Source organism: Hypanus sabinus, unplaced genomic scaffold (assembly GCF_030144855.1).
Source record: "Hypanus sabinus isolate sHypSab1 unplaced genomic scaffold, sHypSab1.hap1 scaffold_543, whole genome shotgun sequence".
Classification (NCBI taxonomy): domain Eukaryota; kingdom Metazoa; phylum Chordata; class Chondrichthyes; order Myliobatiformes; family Dasyatidae; genus Hypanus; species Hypanus sabinus.
Genome location: NW_026781404.1, coordinates 223,224 through 244,408, shown reverse-complemented (window position 1 = coordinate 244,408; position 21,185 = coordinate 223,224). Strand labels below are relative to the sequence as shown.

General features: G+C 46.2%; 1 protein-coding gene across 1 annotated transcript in view; it reads left to right on the top strand.

The window, feature by feature from the left end:
• LOC132389351 (neuronal PAS domain-containing protein 1-like) overlaps positions 1-21,185 on the top strand; it is a 210,767-nt gene that overhangs the window by 35,890 nt on the left and 153,692 nt on the right. Inside the window, exon 3 of the mRNA XM_059961864.1 lies at positions 3,415-3,659. Within this exon, the coding sequence (XP_059817847.1) occupies positions 3,415-3,659 (245 nt within the window). The remainder of the gene's footprint in view (positions 1-3,414; positions 3,660-21,185) is intronic.

The following is a 21,185-nucleotide window of genomic DNA, read 5'->3' as shown; positions in this document are numbered from 1 at the left end:
AATAGTCCTGGGAGTGTGTGCTAGGACAATATGCAGGAATCTTCACTCCGTATCTAACCCATGCTGTCCCTGTCCTGGGAGTGGATGGGACAGTGTAGAGGGAGCCTCACTCTGTATCTAACCCGTGCTGTCCCTGTCCTGGGAGTGTGTGATGGGACAGTGTAGAAGGAGCTTCACTCTGTATCTAACCCATCCTGTCCCTGTCCTGGGAGTGGATGGGACAGTGTAGAAGGAGCTTCACTCTGTATCTAACCCGTGCTGTCCCTGTCCTGGGAGTGTGTGATGGGACAGTGTAGTGGGAGCTTCACTCTGTATCTAACCCGTGCTGTCCCTGTCCTGGGAATGTGTGATGGGACAGTGTAGAAGGAGATTCACTCTGTATCTGACCCGTGCTGTCCCTGTCCTGGGAGTGGATGGGACAGTATAGAAGGAGCTTCACTCTGTGTCTAACCCATGCTGTCCCTGTCCTGGGAGTGTGTGATGGGACAGTGTAGAGGGAGATTCACTCTGTATCTAACCCGTGCTGTTCCTGTCCTGGGAGTGTGTGATGGGACAGTGTAGAGGGAGATTCACTCTGTATCTGACCCGTGCTGTCCCTGTCCTGGGAGTGTGTGATGGGACAGTGTAGAGGGAGCTTCACTCTGTATCTGACCCATGCTGTCCCTGTCCTGGGAGTGGATGGGACAGTGTAGAAGGAGCTTCACTCTGTATCTGACCTGTGCTGTCCCTGTCCTGGGAGTGTGTGATGGGACAGTGTAGAGGGAGCTTCACTCTGTATCTAACCCATGCTGTCCCTGTCCTGGGAGTGTGTGATGGGACAGTGTAGAGGGAGCTTCACTCTGTATCTGACCTGTGCTGTCCCTGTCCTGGGAGTGTGTGATGGGACAGTGTAGAGGGAGCTTCACTCTGTATCTAACCCATGCTGTCCCTGTCCTGGGAATGGATGGGACAGTGTAGAAGGAGCTTCACTCTGTATCTGACCCGTGCTGTCCCTGTCCTGGGAGTGTGTGATGGGACAGTGTAGAGGGAGCTTCACTCTGTATCTGACCCATGCTGTCCCTGTCCTGGGAGTGTGTGATGGGACAGTGTAGAGGGAGCTTCACTCTGTATCTAACCCGTGCTGTCCCTGTCCTGGGAGTGGATGGGACAGTGTAGAAGGAGCTTCACTCTGTATCTGACCCGTGCTGTCCCTGTCCTGGGAGTGTGTGATGGGACAGTGTAGAGGGAGCTTCACTCTTGTATCTAACCCGTGCTGTCCCTGTCCTGGGAGTGTGTGATGGGACAGTGTAGTGGGAGCTTCACTCTGTATCTAACCCGTGCTGTCCCTGTCCTGGGAATGTGTGATGGGACAGTGTAGAGGGAGCTTCACTCTGTATCTAACCCATGCTGTCCCTGTCCTGGGAGTGTGTGATGGGACAGTGTAGAGGGAGCCTCACTCTGTATCTAACCCGTGCTGTCCCTGTCCTGGGAGTGTGTGATGGGACAGTGTAGAGGGAGATTCACTCTGTATCTAACCCGTGCTGTCCCTGTCCTGGGAGTGTGTGATGGGACAGTGTAGAGGGAGATTCACTCTGTATCTAACCTGTGCTGTCCCTGTCCTGGGAATGTGTGATGGGACAGTGTAGAGGGAGCTTCACTCTGTATCTAACCCGTGCTGTCCCTGTCCTGGGAGTGTGTGATGGGACAGTGTAGAGGGAGCTTCACTCTGTATCTAACCCGTGCTGTCCCTGTCCTGGGAATGTGTGATGGGACAGTGTAGAGGGAGCTTCAGTCTGTATCTAACACGTGATGTCCCTGTCGTGGGAGAGTTTAATGGGAATATTCATAGTGTACAATGAGGTAAAGAGGGTTCTGAAATATTCAAAAGGATGGGAGGTCTTGAGTTATAAGGAGAAGCTGGATGGACTGTGTCTGTTTCGCTGACGTTTGTAACACCATGAAGTGCAGATAAGGTGGAGGCTCATAGTTTTTTTCACAGAGCAGGGGAGCACAGGTTTCAGGGCAGAGGAGAAAGATTTAAAGGGACCTGAGGGGAAAATTTTTCACACAGAGTGTTCAAAGTTCAAAGTAAGTTTTATTAATGAAGTTCACCAATGTCACCATCTACAACCCTGTGATTCATTTCCCTGCGGGCATACTCGGCAAATCTATAGAATAGTACCTATAACAGGATCACTGAAATATCGACCAGATTTTGCAGAAGACAACAAATTGAAAACGCAAATATAAATAAATAGCAATAAATAACGAGAACCTGAGATGATGAGTCCTTAAAGTGAGATCATTGGTTGTGGGAACATTTCAATGATGGGTGGAGGTGAGTTTACTTATCCTCTTCTGATGGTTGAGGGTTGGTAACTGTTCCTGAACCTGGTGGTGCGAGTCCCGAGGCTCCTGTACCTTCTTCCTGATGGTTGAGGGGTGGTAACTGTTCCTGAACCTGGTGGTGCGAGTCCTGAGGCTCCTGTACCTCCTTCCTCATGGCAGCAGCGAGAAAAGATCATGTCCCTGATGATGGATGCTGCTTTTCTGTGACGGTGTTTCATGTAGATGTGCTCAGTAGTTGGACAATGTAAAAACCGTTCAAGAAAGTGGTAGAGACAGTTAGGATTATGATGCAAGGCTTCCTGAACTTTTATACCTTGGACCAATGCTGGGGTCTGTGGAGCTAAGGATGGGAATCCTTGACTTAGAGCAGGGGTTTTTATACCTTGGGCCAATACCATTAACCAAGGGGTCCTTGGCCTCCAGGTTGGGAACCCCTCATGTAGAGTGAAAAGGGCAAAATGTGGGCAAATCATACTAGCCTTGATGGGTCAGAATGGACCAGTTGGGCGGAAGAGCCTGTTTCAGTGCTATATTATTCCGTGAGTCTGACATCTCATTATATGTCATTACCTGCACCCAGACCAAGAACGATCAAAGGGGTAGTAGGACTAAAACGTTCTTTTACTGAGTCGTGTTAGCTACTGTGCACGAGAGGCAGCTTACCGTGAGGGAGCAGCGAAGCCGGCCCGCTGGGATGAAAATGGGAATGCTCAAAAGCCCGCGCAAAAAAGAGAGAGCCTTCTGTGTGCAGGAGGCCCAATCGATTCACTGCGCGATAAATCGGCCCACGTGCACACTTACCACCTTCTCACAGTCAATCTGTTGAGGTTCTCATGGGTATAAAACCTGTCACAATCCATTGCCAAAGCCGGGCAGATGTGACCGACTCAGGTAAGCAGCTTGGACAAGATGGGCTGAAGGAGCTGGTTTTGTGCTTTATAACTCTGTGACTCTACATTAACCTGATCCAGTCTGAAGAAGGAACTCTCCTGACATGCATGACTTTGAGGGTTGAGAAAGATGAGCGATTGGTAAAGACTGTGGAAAGAATCTAGATCTTTCTTTTCTCCCCCCTTCTCTTCCTAGCCTGCAAGCGCTACGGAAGGAGAAGTCTCGCAATGCTGCCCGATTCCGACGAGGCAAGGAGAACTTCGAGTTCTACGAGCTGGCGAAGATGCTCCCGTTACCGGGTGCCATCACGAGCCAGCTCGACAAGGCTTCCATCATCCGGCTGACCATCAGCTACCTCCGCATGAGGGACTTCGCCAACCTGGGGGACCCTCCATGGAACCTCCGGATTGAGGGGCCCCCGCCAAACATCTCTGTAAAAGGTAAGGCAATGCAGCTTTGCAGAGACAACTATGTCGGGCCCTCATGTGGGCGGTCATGGTTTTTCAATGATCACTATTATTCTTGACTGTATTGGACAGTCCTGAAAGCAGGATTGAGTCCCTTGAGGATATTGTGTCATTTGATAAGATCGCGGGCAATTCCATTGTTGGTCTGAACTCAACTTCCCTGCCCAATCCACAAATCCTTTGAGTTTCCTGTTGTCCTAATTCCTCTCCGTTTCAGATGCAAGCCAAAGCCTGATTCTAGAACATGAATGGGATTGGGCAAGGGTTTCAACCTGAGGCATTTTCCTTCACAGGTGCTACCTGACGGGCTGAGTTCCTTCAGCATCAGCCCTATTGCCCTGTCTGTGTCAGTCCTGACTGTATGTATAATCTGTGGTCTGGAATTCCAAAAATTCATTGGAGAGAAGAAATTCCTTGATAGTCATTTAGCTATCTCCATGGTGTCCTTTTTAGTTGTAAAAACATTGTGGATGGACTTCACCATGGGTGGGGATTGAAAATGAAGATAAAATCATGCTTCTCGATGTTGGTTGAAGAATGGACGGTCGATAAGAATTATGAACCACATGGGATTCAGGTGAAAGTGAAAGGTCACAGAGAGGCTAAATGCAAGCAGGCTATTTTTCTAGTGAGGGTTGGGTGACACTAGAACTAGGGGTCATGGGTTAAGGGTGAGGGGTGAGAAGTTTAAGGGGAATGTGAAGGGGAGTTTCTGCACTCAGTTGGTGGACCAAGCTGCCAGCAGAGGTGATCTCAATGATTAGGAGAAGTTTGGATAAGTTAATGAATGGGAGGGGGGTATGGTTGGGGCAGATCGATGAGACTAGACAGACTAATAGTACCACATGGACTTGATGGGCTGTAGTTCTCTGTTATTCTGTGACTCCAACTTACTAGTATGGTTGCGTTGCACACAAGGAATGGTCAGGCATGATCTGACAGCAACAATATACCAGGTTTAATTGTACTGTATCCAGTCAGTGGTCACATAATGTGTCCCCAGTTCGCAAGTATGAAGCTTTAAAAACTCACGTCTTCAAAGAAGTGTTTCCTGAGATCACACCTTGCTGGGCCTGTCTCTAATTGTCTCGGATCCTGAAATCGGAGCAAAAATTGCTAGAAGCTTTCAGCAGATCTGGCGGCGTCTGTGGAGAGAGATACGGGTCAAGGATTCTTGTTCAGCGTGGGTCTTTAAGTTGCAGTGGTGGCGGGGAAGGAATGAATTGGATAAAGGAAACACGAAATGCAGGAGGAACTCAACAGCATCTATGGAGTCCTGATGAAGGGTCTCAGACTGAAATGCCGACTACTTATTCCCCTCCATAGATGCTGCCTGACCTGCTGAGTTCCTTTCAGCATCTTGTGTGTGTTGATCAGGATTTCCAGCACCTACAGTATCTCTTGTAATTAGGGTGAGGGAACGTCTCCGAAAGGGCAAGAACAGGGGTCGCCATAGGGACAAATTATTGATTGGCCATCCAGTTGGCAGTCAGTAATTGGTTCGTTATCTTCGTCTATATCAAAGTGCAGTCAGAAAAAAGACTTCTGTTTGCATACCTTCTGGACAGATCACTCCACGGCGACATACACAAAACACAAGAGGAACTTAGCAGGTCAGGCAGCAACCATGGAAACCCTAAACAGTCAACGTTTCGGGCCGAGACACTCCATCAGGACTGAGGAGGGAAGGGAGAGATGCCAAAGTAAAAGGGTGGGGGGGGGAGTGGGGAAGGAGGCTAGCTAGAAGGTGAGAGGCGAAGCCAGTTGGGTAGAAAAGGTAAAGGGCTGGAGAGGAAAGAATCTGAAAGGAGCGGAGAGTGAGTGGACCAGAGGGGAGAGGGAAAGTGGGGATCCAGGGGATGGTGAGAAGAGGTAAAAGATCAGAGTGGGGAAAAGAAAAAGAGAGGAGGAGGAGGGGAGGAATATTTGGACTAGACTATACTGCAAACTCTGCATTTTTGTTTTGCAATCTTGGGCAGAGCTGTGGCTGTTTTACATCCTGGATAGACCTCCTTCCATGTAAATCTGTAAATACTGATAATGGTCATACTTAACGTGTTCCGAGGAAACTGATGAAATAGTTAATGATGAGAGTTAGAGAGGAAGAACACAAAGGTGACAAGGCCAGTTGGAAATGGGGTGAATTTATCTGACTCCTCTCAACTGTACAGACCCTGGAATGTTCCCAAAAGAAAACTCAACCGCCATGTTGAATATCTCCTGGAATGTTTGTCTCTTGGTTCTGTTCTAAGGGTAAACTGTTTTTAATGTTTCGCCAGAGCTGCTTAGTCATTCAGCTGTGTTGCATCTGATCTCGGTACAAGAGGTAGCTCATAAAATCTGTGATTTATTGCTGGTTTCGCTCTAGAGACATTAAAATGGAGAGTTACTCTGATTGAATTGTAACTGATTGCTTTTTGCTTGTCTGGTATTCCACCAGCTATCAACTCCTCCACTTCACTCTCATTGCAAAAATGCAAGGAGAAACCCTTCACCAAACCAAACCCCTGTTTAATTCTGAGGCAAGCTGAGAGAGATTCCTTCAAGTACCCACTTTTCAAGTACATTGGAGCTCAGCAGGACTTTGGTATTGATGCTGGTAATGGTTTACTTTGGGTGGCAGAGTGGAGATACGTCTCTACCAAAGGAGGTGTAAAGCGCACCTTCCCTAAGTGGTCAGTGATCCCCAACCACCGGGCCGCGAGGAAACGATATGATTTGGCAATATGAAACAATATGAGTCAGCTGCACCTTTCCTCATTCCCTGTCACGCCCACTGTTGGAACTTGAACGCCACCACCACCCTAACTGCCCCTAACACACTCAATTTTCTCTGACTAGCTCGCACGGTGCAGGAGGAACTCAGCAGCTCAGGCAGCATCTATGAAAGAGAGTACCGTAAACAGTCGATGATCCTCCGGTTTTTTGCATGTGTTACTCTGGGTTTCCAGCATATTCAGGGTTGAGGGTTACTCTCTCAACCCTGGTTCATCAAATCTGCTCCCAGGTAAACTTAGTGGGAAAGAAATGTCTCCTTACCTCTTTTTAGTGTTGTCTAACCAATGGAAATTAGTGCATCATATTAACAAAACCCCACTTAATCAGGAACATGAGATGCCAAACGTGACACAGTTATTTCACAGGGGAGCAATGTCTGTTCATGTTCCTCCCTTTCCTCTTTACACAATTATCATCATCATCATTATGAGCCATGTTGTATGACATGGGTGACATGGTCTTTCCATGACAATAATTGTCCTTGGCAAATTTTCCTACAGAAGTAGTTTACCATCGCCTTCTTCTGGGAAGTGTCTTTACAAGAGGGGTGACTCCCAGCCATTATCACTACTCTTCAGAGATTGTCTACTTGGTGTCAGTGGTCGCATAACTAGGACTTGTGATACACACAGGCTGCTCGTACAACCATCCACCACCTGTTCCCATAGCTTCACGTGACCCTGATTGGTGGGGGGGCTAAGCACCTTGCCCAAGGGTGACCTGCAAGAACAGTTGCTACAACTAAGCAACTCTTTATCTCATTATCTTATGTTCTGGTTGATCTTTCATTGATCCTTTTGTACTTGCTATTTTAAATATTTCTTGATCCTGCCCACAGGATAATAAGTCTTGGTTTTATGTAGTGACTTATATGTATTTTGATAATAAACTTTACTTTGAACTTTGAACCTTGTTTTCCTTTCCTCCTCTTTCACTTCATTCCTCTCTATAGAGGCTGCCTGACCTGCTGAGTTCTTCCGGTATTTTTTGTGTGTCACTCTGGATTTGCAGAATCTCTTGTGTTTATGCCTTTCTTCTGTACGTGTCCATCCACCTTCCCTTGGGGAGAATATCTCCGCCCTTCCTCTTAATCCCTCAGTGTGTGATGCCTAAATTCTCCAGACTGGTTTGTCCTGAGCTCCCAGTTAGATTTATTAAGGCCAGAAGACACAGGAGCAGAGTTAGGCCATTTGGCCCATCGAGTCTGCCCTGCCATTTCATTCTGGCTGATCCATTTTTCCTCTCAGCCCAATCTTCTGCCTTCTCCCTGTATGCCTTCATGTCCTGATTAATCAGGAATGTCTCAACTTCCGCCTTAAATATACCCAATGACTTGGCCTCCACAGCCACCTGTGGTAACAAATTCCGCAGATTCACCACTCTCCAGATAAAGAAATTCCTCCATTCTGAGAGGACATGCCTCTATTCTAAGATTGTGTCCTCTGGCCTTAGACGTCCCTCCACTACCCACTCTATCAAGGCTGTTAGAACCTATTCTGGAGTTAGGGTATATAGCAAATGTTAACTTCAGCAACCGACCTTCAGATCTGAATATGGATTGTAGATTAAATTTAAAATGCAGATCAGAACAGGAAACTCTCACTTAAATAATACATGTCTGCATATGCATGAATGCAATCAACACCTGGTTTCATGAATAGGATTCAGACAACAGAGGGTAAATTGTAGACCAGGAGACATCCAATTGATTAATATGGTACATGGCTGCTACACAGCATAATATTCATTTCGAAATGGACATTGAACCCATGAACACTACTCACTACTTTTTTAAATTTCTTTTTTGTGCATTATTTATTTTACTTTAAATTCAGTTTTTTTTTATTGCGGGACCGTAAGATACAAGAGCAGAATTAGGCCATTTGTCCCATCGAGTCTCCTCTGCTATTTCTTCATGGCTGATCCATTTTCCTTTTAGCGCTAATCTCCTGCCTTCTCCCTTTCATGCCCTGACTAATCAAGAATCTATCAGCCTCTGCCTTAAATATGTATAAAGACCTGGCCTCCACAGCTGCCTGTGGCAAAGAATTCCACAGATTCACCACATGCTGGCTAAAGAAATTCCTCCTCATTTCTGTTCTACGAGGATGCCATTCTATTCTGAGACCATGTCCTCTGGTCTTAGACACTCCCATCATGGAAACTATCGTCCCTGCATCCACTCTATCGCGGCCTTTCACCATTTAATAGCTTTCAATAAGGTCACCCCTCATTCTTCTGAATTCCAGTGAATTCACATCACATGCTGTTCATATGACATGCTTTACAATCCTGGAATAATTTTTGTGAACCTCCTTTGATCCTTCTCATATGTCAGCACATCCTTTCTTAGATAACGGCCAGAAGCTGCTCACAATTGATTGGTTCTTGCCTTCTCACGTGGAACCATCAGCAGCTACCAAATGGAATTCATTCATTGCCCATTAAACTTCCATCTCGATAGAGTGGATGTGGAGAGGATGCTTCCTGTGGTGGGGGAGTCTAAGACCAGAGGACACAGAGTGGATGTGGAGAGGATGTTTCCTATAGTGGGGGAGTCTAGGACCAGAGGACACAGAGGGAGTGGATGTGGAGAGGATGTTTCCTATAGTGGGGGAGTCTAGGTCCAGAGGACACAGATAGAGTGGATGTGGAGAGGATGTTTCCTATAGTGGAGGAGTCTAAGACCAGAGGACACAGATAGAGTGGATGTGGAGAGGATGTTTCCTATAGTGTGGGAGTCTAAGACCAGAGGACACAGATAGAGTGGATGTGGAGAGGATGTTTCTATAGTGGGGGAGTCTAGGACCAGAGGATACAGATAGAGTGGATGTGGAGAGGATGTTTCCTATAGTGGGAGAGTCTGGGACCAGAGGATACAGATAGAGTGGATGTGGAGAGGATGTTTCCTATAGTGGGGGAGTCTAAGACCAGAGGACACAGATAGAGTGGATGTGGAGAGGATGTTTCCTGTGGTGGGGGAGTCGAAGACCAGAGGACACAGATAGAGTGGATGTGGAGAGGATGTTTCCTATAGTGGGAGAGTCTGGGACCAGAGGATACAGATAGAGTGGATGTGGAGAGGATGTTTCCTGTGGTGGGGGAGTCGAAGACCAGAGGACACAGATAGAGTGGATGTGGAGAGGATGTTTCTATAGTGGGGGAGTCTAGGACCAGAGGATACAGATAGAGTGGATGTGGAGAGGATGTTTCCTATAGTGGGAGAGTCTGGGACCAGAGGATACAGATAGAGTGGATGTGGAGAGGATGTTTCCTATAGTGGGGGAGTCTAAGACCAGAGGACACAGATAGAGTGGATGTGGAGAGGATGTTTCCTGTGGTGGGGGAGTCAAAGACCAGAGGACACAGATAGAGTGGATGTGGAGAGGATGTTTCCTGTGGTGGGGGAGTCGAAGACCAGAGGACACAGATAGAGTGGATGTGGAGAGGATGTTTCCTGTAGTGGAAGGGTCTGGGACCAGAGGACAAAGATAGAGTGGATGTGGAGAGGATGTTTCCTATAGTGGGGGAGTCTGGGACCAGAGGACACAGATAGAGTGGATGTGGAGAGGATGCTTCCTGTGGTGGGGGAGTCGAAGACCAGAGACACAGATGCTGGATCTCTGTCATCTTGTGTTGGTGAAACTTCTGAGCTGAGAGTGTTCAGAGACATCGGGGTTCGTTTACGCGCGGTGAAACGGTTCGGTGCTCGCTGGTTTGGATCTGTTCTGTTTTGTAGCTTTGAGGTATTAAGCAAATCCAAAGGAAGGTGTGGGGAGTCTGAAAGTACGGGTGTGACTTCATCTTTTACATCAAGCAAAGCGCACACGTATCACATGGTAGTGAGATAACATATGCAATTAACGTTTTTGTACATATAGTCCATAATTAATTATCTTAATAAACAAGAACACCTAATCAAGCTATGTATACACAAGATTATTGAAATATTAAATATATAACAGGATGGTTGTTGTGGCTGCAGATTAAGGCCTCTCCCACTCTCTCCATCCCCCTCTCCAAGGCCGCTTCCTGATTACAGGTCACCCACCCAACAGGCCTGGCAGCCAAGCCTGGAAACGCCCCATATCTCCCACTAAGCCTCAGTAATTCCCAAACACCAGGCCCATTGTGAGCAGCTGACAGGCTTCTGGTAACGAGGGCAGGTTTATTCCGCAGCGGGGGAACCGTCTCGCTAATCCAGGGTGCGTAGAGGCCCTAAACGTGATGATGGGTGGGGGATGGACTGAGGTTAGCGGAATGAGGAGTGAGGGAGGGAGGGAGGGAAGGAACAGGGCAACTGGGTTTAAGATGGGGGAGCGGTTGAGGTGAGGAAGCTGACACGGGAGAGGGAGAAGGGAGCAGATAGGCAGGGGAACACGGAGAAAGTAAGATGGGTTCGGCTGAGGGATGTGAAAGAGCGGTATGTGGGCAAAATGAAAAAGTTTGTGTGTGTGTGCGTGTGTGTGTGCAGGTGTGTGTGTGTGTGCAGGTGTGTGTCTATATATATGGGGGTGATATGTGTGACACACACACACAAAATGCTTGAGGAACTCAATAAATCAGGCAACATCTATGGACAAACTGTTGACCCTTTGGTCTGATGCCTTTTATGCCACATGTGTGTATGTGTGTTGCACTTCTCTGTGTTTGTGATGAGCCCGTGTTTATGAAGTGTCTGAGTTTGTGGTGTGCTCGTGGTGTGTGTTTGCTGTGAGTGCTCGCAGTGTTCGAGGTGTGTGTGTCTGTGATGTGTGTTTGCACAGTGTGTTGGCAGTGCGTGCTTGCTGGTGTGTGTGGGCTGTGTTTGCAGGTGTGTATTTGTGGACTGTGTTTGCGGGTGTGTGTTAGTGGGCTGTGTTTGCAGTGTGTGTTTGAAGGTGTGTGTTTGTGGGCTGTGTTGGCGGGTGTGTGTTAGTGGGCTGTGTTTACAGTGTTCGTGGTGTGTCTCTGCAATGTGTTTGCAGCCTGCGTGCTCAAGGCCTGGTTTCCAGTCACCTCACTCGTGCATTGAGACCTCACCACTGCGACTGGTGCTCAGTGAGCTCCCCACCTTCAAAGGATTCACACCCAGTTGCCTTTCTCTCGTTGGAACAGGGTTAGGCCATCGCCAACATGGAGGAACTGAACTGTGCGAGTTAGCGGATGGGAGATGGGTCTGTGCAATTGTAGAAGTTTGGGGGTGACGGTGTCCTGTTTCACCAGGAATTCATGTATGTATATAATGTATATGTATGTGTTGGTGCATATGCGTGCTGTATCTGTGTGTGTGTGTGTGTGTGTGTGTGTGTGTGTGTGTGTGTGTGTGTGTGTGTGTGTGTGTGTGCGTGCGCGCACGCGCGCGTGTGTTTCTGTACGCGCACACACACACCTCTCCTCTGAACAAGATGGACGTTGTCTGTTTAACATATAATTAGGCATAATTGCAAGAAAAAGCCCAAAAAAGACGGAGTGGGAGGAGAACTCATTGATGCTGTGTTGGTTAATGATAGCCCTGAACAACAGCTTTTAATTGCCTAAGGATACAGCTATTACAAGAGTTATGTACTGTAAACACACAGCTGTGCTGTTTCCATATGCAAATTCGCAACACGCAATTAAAAAGGAATTTAAAGGAGGGAAGGGAAGAGTGCGCAGCAATCACTTCACAGAAATGTGGCAAGTTCTGCTGAGGTAAAATGCTCCTGCTTTCAAACGTGGGTCCATTCCTGGCCAGACACCATGTTAACAGGTAAATGGCTCCTGAACCAGTGTGGGTAACTTCACTCACTCCAACACTGAACTGATTCCACACATCAGACACCTGAACCAGTGTGGATAACTTCACTCACCCCAACATTGAACTGATTCCACACATCAGGCTCCTGAAACAGTGTGGATAACTTCACTCACCCCAACACTGAACTGATTCCACACATCAGGCTCCTGAACCAGTGTGGATAACTTCACTCATCCCAACAATGAACTGATTCCACACATCAGGCTCCTGAACCAGTGTGGATAACTTCACTCACCCCAACACTGAACTAAGTCCACACATCAGACACCTGAACCAGTGTGGATAACTTCACTCACCCCAACACTGAACTGATTCCACACATCAGGCTCCTGAAACAGTGTGGATAACTTCACTCACCCCAACACTGAACTGATTCCACACATCAGGCTCCTGAACCAGTGTGGATAACTTCACTCATCCCAAATCTGAACTGATTCCACACATCAGGCTCCTGAACCAGTGTGGATAACTTCACTCACCCCAACACTGAACTAATTCCACACATCAGACACCTGAACCAGTGTGGATAACTTCACTCACCCCAACACTGAACTGATTCCACACATCAGGCTCCTGAACCAGTGTGGATAACTTCACTCACCCCAACACTGAACTGATTCCACACATCAGGCTCCTGAACCAGTGTGGATAATTTCACTCACCCCAACACTGAACTGATTCAACAACCTACAGACTCACTTTCAAGGACTCTACAACTCATGTTCTCAGTATTATCTATTTATTTATCTATCTATCCTTAAAGTTGCTATAGCCAGGCGTGATAGTGGCTCCACTACCTATTTAATGCTCCCATTTGAGTGCATCTCAGACAGCCTCTGATTACCAACTCCAACTCCCGGCTTTCACATGTGGTTTTGCTACTAAGCCCGGCCAAGTTGTTCCTGCTGACATGAGAAGGGGCAAAGGCGGGTTACTGGTGCCTTACACCAGTTGCTTCGGGCAGCTGGGGTTCATCAGCCACGGTTGGCAGCCCATCTAGGAGAAGGAAAACTGATCTTAAACCTCCGCTGCCTTGCAGTTAGACCCACTCACTCACGATGGGGAAGGCTTTGGGAGTAAATCCTGAGGGGAAAATCCAGAGCTGGGGTCTCTAAGGCCGTCCTACGTTGAATTCGACGCTGACTGCCAACTCATGCGACATTGCTGGTGCCAAACTGTATCGGTCTCGGCCATTCCTTTGGGCTCACCAGGTGCATTGAGAGGGGGAGCTTGCTACATAGGCAACAGCTTGCTCTCCGTATCGTCCTGCCTTGCCTGATGTGTCGCTTTTATTGTCGTTTCATCCATAACTACTGGTACAGTACACAGTAAAAATGAAACAATGTTCCTCCAGGACCATGGTGCTACATGTATAGGTATAGGTATAGGCAGCCATCAGCCTCAAGAGATCAGGGAGTTGCACCCTTGAAAAATCTAATCACGGTGGTCTGCAGCGTCGATTGTGACTGAAGAGGCCCAGCAGGGAGTGACGATCCTTGCCCCATATAGCACAAGTGTGATGAGTGTCTTTAGGTCCACCTCTTGACGTTTCTGCTTTCTATGTATGCGCCTCTCCTCAGCCGTCTGCCTCAGCTTCTCTTCGCCTCTTTCGAGACCTTGGGGGAGATCCTGCCTCCATCTGCCGCGATCATCTGCTAGCTCTTCCCAACTACCCACGCTGACCGCCAGGTCTGTCGGGTCTCTCTCGCATACATCCCTGAAGCGCAGACGGGGCTGTCGATTGCCGGAGGCCAGCTCCCCATATAGGGTCCTGATGAAGGGTTTCGGCCCGAAACGTCGTCACTACCTCCTCCCATAGATGCTGTCTGGCCTGCTGAGTTCTGCCAGCATTTTGTGTTTTTATTTATTTCCAGCATCTGCAGATTCACTCGTGTCCCCATATAGGATGTCTTTTGGTATTCTTCCATCCGCCATCCCGTGGACGTGCCCCAGCCACTGCAGTCTACGCTGTCTCAGAAGGGTCCACACGCTCGGCAGCCCAGCCTGCTTAAGGGTCCTTCCATGAGATCCGGAGGATGTGTCTGAGCCAGCGCAGGTGAAAGGTGTTCAGCCTCTTTTGTTGGTGAGCGTACAGGCTCCACGTCTCACTTCCGTAGAGGCACCCTCCTCTATGGTGCTCCCTGAAGCAGCACAAAACTACACTAGACTATGTGAAACAACATAGAATTACAATAGACCTCAAACCTACACGGGATGACATAAAGTGCACAGAACAGTGCGAGACAGTACAATAATTAATAAGCAAGACAATAGGCACAGTAAAGGGCAAATTACAATATCATAATAAATTATGTAAATGTATCTAGACAGCTAGGACACAATATCCATGGTCAACACTGGAGGCTTCATCATCTTACCGATCTATCTATCTATCCATTGAACTTAGAACATAGAACAGTACAGCACAAGAACGCACTCTTCCGCCCACACTGTTGTGCCAGCGATTTAACTTAAGGATCAAATGGCTAATTAAATTAATCTCTTATTACAACACAATGTCCATATCCTTCAATTTTTCTTTCATCCATGAGCTTTTATAACAAGAGGAATTGAGTATAGGAGTAAAGAGGTCCTTCTGCAGCTGTACAGGGCCCCGGTGAGACCCCACCTGGAGTATTGTGTGCAGTTTTGGTCTCCAAATTTGAGGAAGGACACTCTTGCTATTGAGGAAGTGCAGCATAGGTTCACAAGGTTAATTCCTGGATTGGCGGGACTGTCATATGTTGAAAGATTGGAGCGACTGGGCTTGTATACACTGAAATTTAGAAGGATGAGAGGGGTTCTGATTGAAACATACAAGATTATTAAGGGATTGGACACGTTGGAGGCAGGAAGCATGTTCCCGCTGATGGGTGAGTCCAGAACTAGAGGCCACAGTTTAAGAATAAGGGGTAGGCCATTTAGAACTGAGATGCGGAAAAACTTTTTCACCCAGAGAGTGGTGGATATGTGGAATGCTCTGCCCCAGAAGGCAGTGGAGGCCAAGTCTCTGGATGCATTCAAGGGAGAGTTAGATAGAGCTCTTATAGATAGTGGGGTCAAGGGATATGGGGAGAAGGCGGGAACGGGGTACTGATTGTGTATGATCAGCCATGATCACAGTGAATGGTGGTGCTGGCTAGAAGGGCCGAATGGCCTACTCCTAGACCTACTGTCTATTGTCTATTGAGCCTATCTAAATGTCACTTAAAAGTCCTTAATTTTTTCTGCTCTACCACCACCTCAGACACCCACCACTCTCTGCAAAAAAAAACTTGCCCCTCACATCTCCTGTGAAATTACCCCGTCTCACACATACATGCCCTCTGGTATTAGACATTTCACCCTGGGAAGAAGATACTATCTGTCCGCTCTGCCTGTGCCTCTCATAATCTTATAAACCTCTGTCAGATCTCCCCTCAGCTTTCGCCGTTCCAGAGAAAACAACCCAGGTTTGTCCAGCCTCTCGTGATAGCATCTGCCCTCCAAACCAGGCAGCATCCTGGTAAACCTCCCCTGCACCCTCTCCAAAGCCTCAACATCCTTCCTAGAGTGACCAGAACTGTATGCAATACTCCAGATGCAGCATAACCAGAGTTTTATAAAGCTCTATCTATCTATCTATCTATCTATCTATCTATCTATCTATCTATCTATCTATCTATCTATCTATCTATCTATCTATCTGTCTATCTATCTATCTATCTATCTATCTATCTATCTATCTATCTATCTGTCTATCTATCTATCTATCTGTCTATCTATCTATCTATCTATCTATCTATCTATCTATCTATTTATCTATCTGTCTATCTATCTATCTATCTATCTATCTATCTGTCTATCTGTCTATCTATCTATCTATCTATCTATCTATCTATCTACTATCTGTCTGCCTATCTATCTATCTATCTATCTATCTGTCCATCTATCTTTCTATCCATCCCTCTGTCTGTCTGTCTGTCTCTCTGTCTATCTATCTATCTGTCTATTTATCCATTTATCTTTTTATCTATCCATAGATCCATTTATTATTATTAATTCAACAGTTCAATAATTCCATTTAATGTCAGAGAACGTATACAATATACAACCTGAAATTCTTGTTCTTCACAGACATCCACAAAAAAAGTGCCCCAAAGAATGAGAGACAGTAAAAATGTTAGAACCCCAAAACCCCCCTACTACACTCTATGCACAAGCAGCAGCGAAGCATCAACTCTCCCCTCCCCCACTTACTTCAGCAACAGGCATCAGAACCCTCCACCCACCAAGCCCCCAAGAGGAGACCATGTACAACAAAGACCCAACAAATTCAACGTACCACAGGCTATCTTTCTCCCTAATAAAGGGGCAGAGAGGTATCACTCATCGGGAGGGGAGACATAGACAAATCAACTCGCTGACTTACGGTGTTAAAGCCCGTTGCATTGCTTTTTCCGAGTCCTCTGGCTCGAGAATCAGCAATAAACTTTCCCCACCAATGAGAGAGAGAGAGGGGCGATCCCAGTACGGAGTCCCTGACAGTTGCTCTGCTGTTCCCGATGTTTTCTCCAGCAGCGCTTCAGCTTGCGGTACCGGCATAGAATTGGCTCGTCCCTCAACGTAAACCTCGAAGGCGCGTTCATCTTCCAGGCCGCGCCCTTGGGATACCGAGAAACGGCCGGTCGGTCAGCCCTCGGAGTGGGAGCCGTCACAGTGAGGAACGGAAGTTTGAGTGCAGCTCTAGATCAGGATCTTTGACAGAACCTCGTCCACCTTGAAACATTAACAGTAGAACTAAGCTGATGAGCTCGAAGAAGTCACTCTCAGAATCAGGTTTATTATCACTGGCAGGTGTCCTTAAATTTGTTAACTTAGCAGCAGCACTTCAATGCAATACATAATATAGAAGAAAAAACAAATAAATAGGGTATATGTGTATTGAATAGATTTAAAATGGTGCAAAAACAGAAATACTATATATTAAAAAAGTGAGGTAGTGTTCACAGGTTCAATGTCCATTTAGGAATAGGATGGCAGAGGAGAAGCTGTTCCTGAATCGCTGAGTGTGTGTCTTCAGGCTCCTGTACCTCCTCCCTGATGGTAACAGAGAGAAAAGGGCATGTCCTGGGTGCTGGAGGTCCTTAACAATGGACGCTGCCTTTCTGAGACACTGCTCCTTGAAGATGGAGCTGACTAAATTTAGAACCCTCTGCAGCTTCCTTTGGTCCTGTGCAGTAGCCCCTAACCCCCCATACCAGACAGTGATGCAGCCTGTCAAAATGCGCTCCATGGTACAACTACAGAAGTCTTTGAGTGTATTTGTTGACATGCCAAACTCTTCAAACTCCTAATGAAGTACAGTCAGCCCTCCTTATCCGCGAGGGATTGGTTCCAGGACCCGTCGCAGATACCAAAATCGAGTCCCTTATTCAATCTGTCCCAGTGCGGTGGACCTTAGGACCCAGCGGAACCCCAGACTTTATTTAACCCGTCTCAGTGCGGTGGACATTAGGTCCCGGCGGTTGAGCTCTGCATCCACAGAGTTTCTGTTCACGAAAATAATCATGATAATGATTGAAAATAAAGTGGGAATAATAAAGCGATCGGAAAGAGGTGAAACGCCATTGGTCGTTGGAAAAGCGTTAGGCTACAGTCGGTCAACAATCGGAACAATTTTAAAGGATAAAGTGAGAAAGGCTCTGCCCCGTTGAAAGCTACAATTATTACTAAGCAACACAGTTGTTTAATTATTGGGTTTTGGGTTTTTGATCCTCCACATCAAACCGGCACGGTGGAGAGTGCACTCGAAAGTGCATCTGTCACTGGCTCCCGAGCCCGGCGCTGAAACATACGTTCTTAAGTGTTTCATATGCATAGAAAGGCAAAATATATACTATATACTAAGACAAACTGACTAACGGATGTACCTGTTCCGACTTACTTAGTAAGAGAACTTCCGATTTTTTTCGACCCCAAGCCATGATAACCCACGCACATCCTCCCGTATACTTTAAATTACATAATATCTAATACAGTGTAAATGCTATGTAAAATAGTTGTTATACTGCATTGTTTAGGGAATAATGACAAAAAAAAAAGTCTGTACATGCTCGAACAACAAATGCTAGAATAGCACTTCCGGGTTTTCGCGATTCGCGGTTGTTTGAATTCGCGCATGCGGAATTCGTGGATAAGGGTCTTGCATTCTTTATAACTACATCGATATGTTGGGACCAAGTTAGGTCCTCAGAGATCTCGACACCCAGGAACTTGAAAATGCCCACTCTCTCCACTTCTTACCTAATTAATTTATAACTTTATTTTATAATTTGCTTATTTTGCATATTTGCACAGTTTGTCTTTGCTTGAACATTGATTATTTACCGGTCTTTGTTGTAGTTTGTCATTGACTGCCTTCCACTGCGAATGCCTGCAGGAAAGCGAATCTCAGGGTTGGAAACGGTAATATATACATACTTTGATAATAAATCTACTTTGAGCTGACTGCAGGGTGTTGCAAGAGTCCTTCAAGGCTGCTGTTGTACAGTAATTCCTGTCCGCTCATTCCTCCTTGACTACATCATCTCCACTGAACCACGCTTTGTTCACAGGTAGGCGTTTCAGCCCCTCCTGAGCCTGTCCCACCATTCAGTAATACCGTGGCTGAATTGTATTACTAATCTGTTTATGCCTTTTAATCCTCTTGCCTCGCACACAGATTTTAAATCTTCAACAAAAGCTTGGGAGCACGTACCACCAGGCTCAAGCATAACCTCTACCCTGCTGCTTTAAGACTCTTGGACACATCTCTTGTGTATTTAATATGTCAGTAATATTTAGTAATCTTGCAAATATTTTGTTCGATTAAGCATTCTTTGTTGTTTATATAATAGGGAGATTTATACAAAATTGTGATGGGGTATAGATAAGGTAAATGCAAGCAGGCTTTTTCCACTGAAGTTGGGTGGGACCTCAGAGGTCATGGGTTGAGAGTGAAAGGTGAAAAGTTGAAGGGGTTCATGAGGGGGGGATCTTCCTCACTCAGGTGGTGGTGAGAGTGTGGAACGAGCTGCCAGCGCAAGTGGTGCATGCGAGCTCGATTTCAACGTTTAGGAGAAGTTTGGATCGGTAGGTGGATGGGAGGGGTTTGAAGGGTGGTGGTCAACGGGAGTGAGGCAATTTAAATGGTTCGGCATGGACTAGATGGGCCGAATGGCCTGTTTCTTTCCTGTGCGTTTGTACGACTCGACGGGAAAACACTTGAATTGCATATATCATGAGGCTACCACACGACACGTGCGCGCCTCGCGTGAAGTGAACTCTGAAGTTAGACTCACATTGCTGGCTCCAGCTTTTTCTTGCGGTTAGATTTATGTTTTGCAATTACAAAAATATAACATTCTCTAATACGATAAAGAGGAATCCCTGATCTCTCACTCTACTGCGTCATGACCCTTTTATCTGAATGTCCAGCGGCACTGCACTTCCTCTGTACCACCCTCTGCTTTTCTGGGTCCAGCCCGTTGGTGCAGCTCGACAGCGCCTCTACTTCCTTAGAAGTTTGTGCAGATTTAGCATGACATCAAAAACTTCGACAAACTTCGACAGATGAGCAGTGGAGAGTGTATTGACTGGCTGCGTCGCCGCCTGGTAGGAAACACCAGTGCCCTTGAGTCAGAATCAGAATCAGGTTTAATATCACCAGCATATATCGAGAAGTTTGTTCATTTTGTAGCAGTAGTACAACGAAATACATACTAACAGAGAGAAAAAAAAACTGAATTACAGTAAGTATATATATGTTTATTAAATAGTTAAGTTAAAAATAATTAGTGCAAAAACAGAAATAAATTTTTAAAAAGTGAGTTAGGGTTTATGGGTTCAAAATGTCCATTCAGAAATCAGATGGCAGAGGGGAAGAAACTGTTCCTGAATTGTTGAGTGTGTGCCTTCAGGCTCCTGTACCATTTCTATGATGGTAGCCATGAGAAGAGGGCATGCCCTGGGTGATAGGACTCCTTAATGATGCCTTTCTGAGGCATCGCTCCATGAAGATGTCTTGGATACTACGGAGACTAGTGCCCATGACTGAGTTTGTAACTTTCTGCAACATTGATCGTGTGGATAGTCAGAGGCTTTTTCCCAGGGCTGAAAAGGCCAACATTAGAGGGCACAGTTTCAAGGTGCTGGGTAGTAGGTACAGAGGGGATGTCAGGGGTAAGTTTTTTACGCAGAGAGTGGTGAGTGCATGGAATGGGCTGCCGGTGATGGTGGTGGAGACGGGTACAATGGGGTCTTTTAAGAGACTCCTGGATAGGTACATGGAGTTTGTATTACCATCAGGGAGGAGGTACAGGAGCCTGTATTGTGCTGTAGGTTTTCTATGTTTCTGTGTTCTTGATCCTGCGCAATGGACTCCCTCCACCACACCCCCCAATGCCAGATGGTGATGCAGCCTGTCAGAATGCTCTTCACGGTCCATCTGTAGAAGTTTTCGAGTGTTTGAGGTGACAAACCAAATCTTCTCAAACTCTTAATGGAATATAGCCACTGTCTTCCCTTCTTTATAACTGGGACCAGGTTAGATCCTCAGAAACTATTATCACCCAGGAACTTGAAATTGCTCACCCTCTCCACTTCTTTTTCTTTTTCCATCTTTTTATTATCATTATTAATAACAACAAAATAAAATTGGTACATAGATAATAGGATTACAAACGTACATATTTCAACTATAAAAGATTACAAGAACAATGATTACAGTATAAATGAGTATTCCCACATCCTAAATGATACAATATACAAATAGACAAGGCAAACCTAGGTGTATCATAATATAGAATAAAAAGAAAAAGGAAAAAAGAAAAAGAAATCATAATGCAAAAAAAACTAATCTAAAAATCTAATAACTAATAGAAGAAAAAAAACAAAAAAGGGCTGTTTATAATATCTCACAA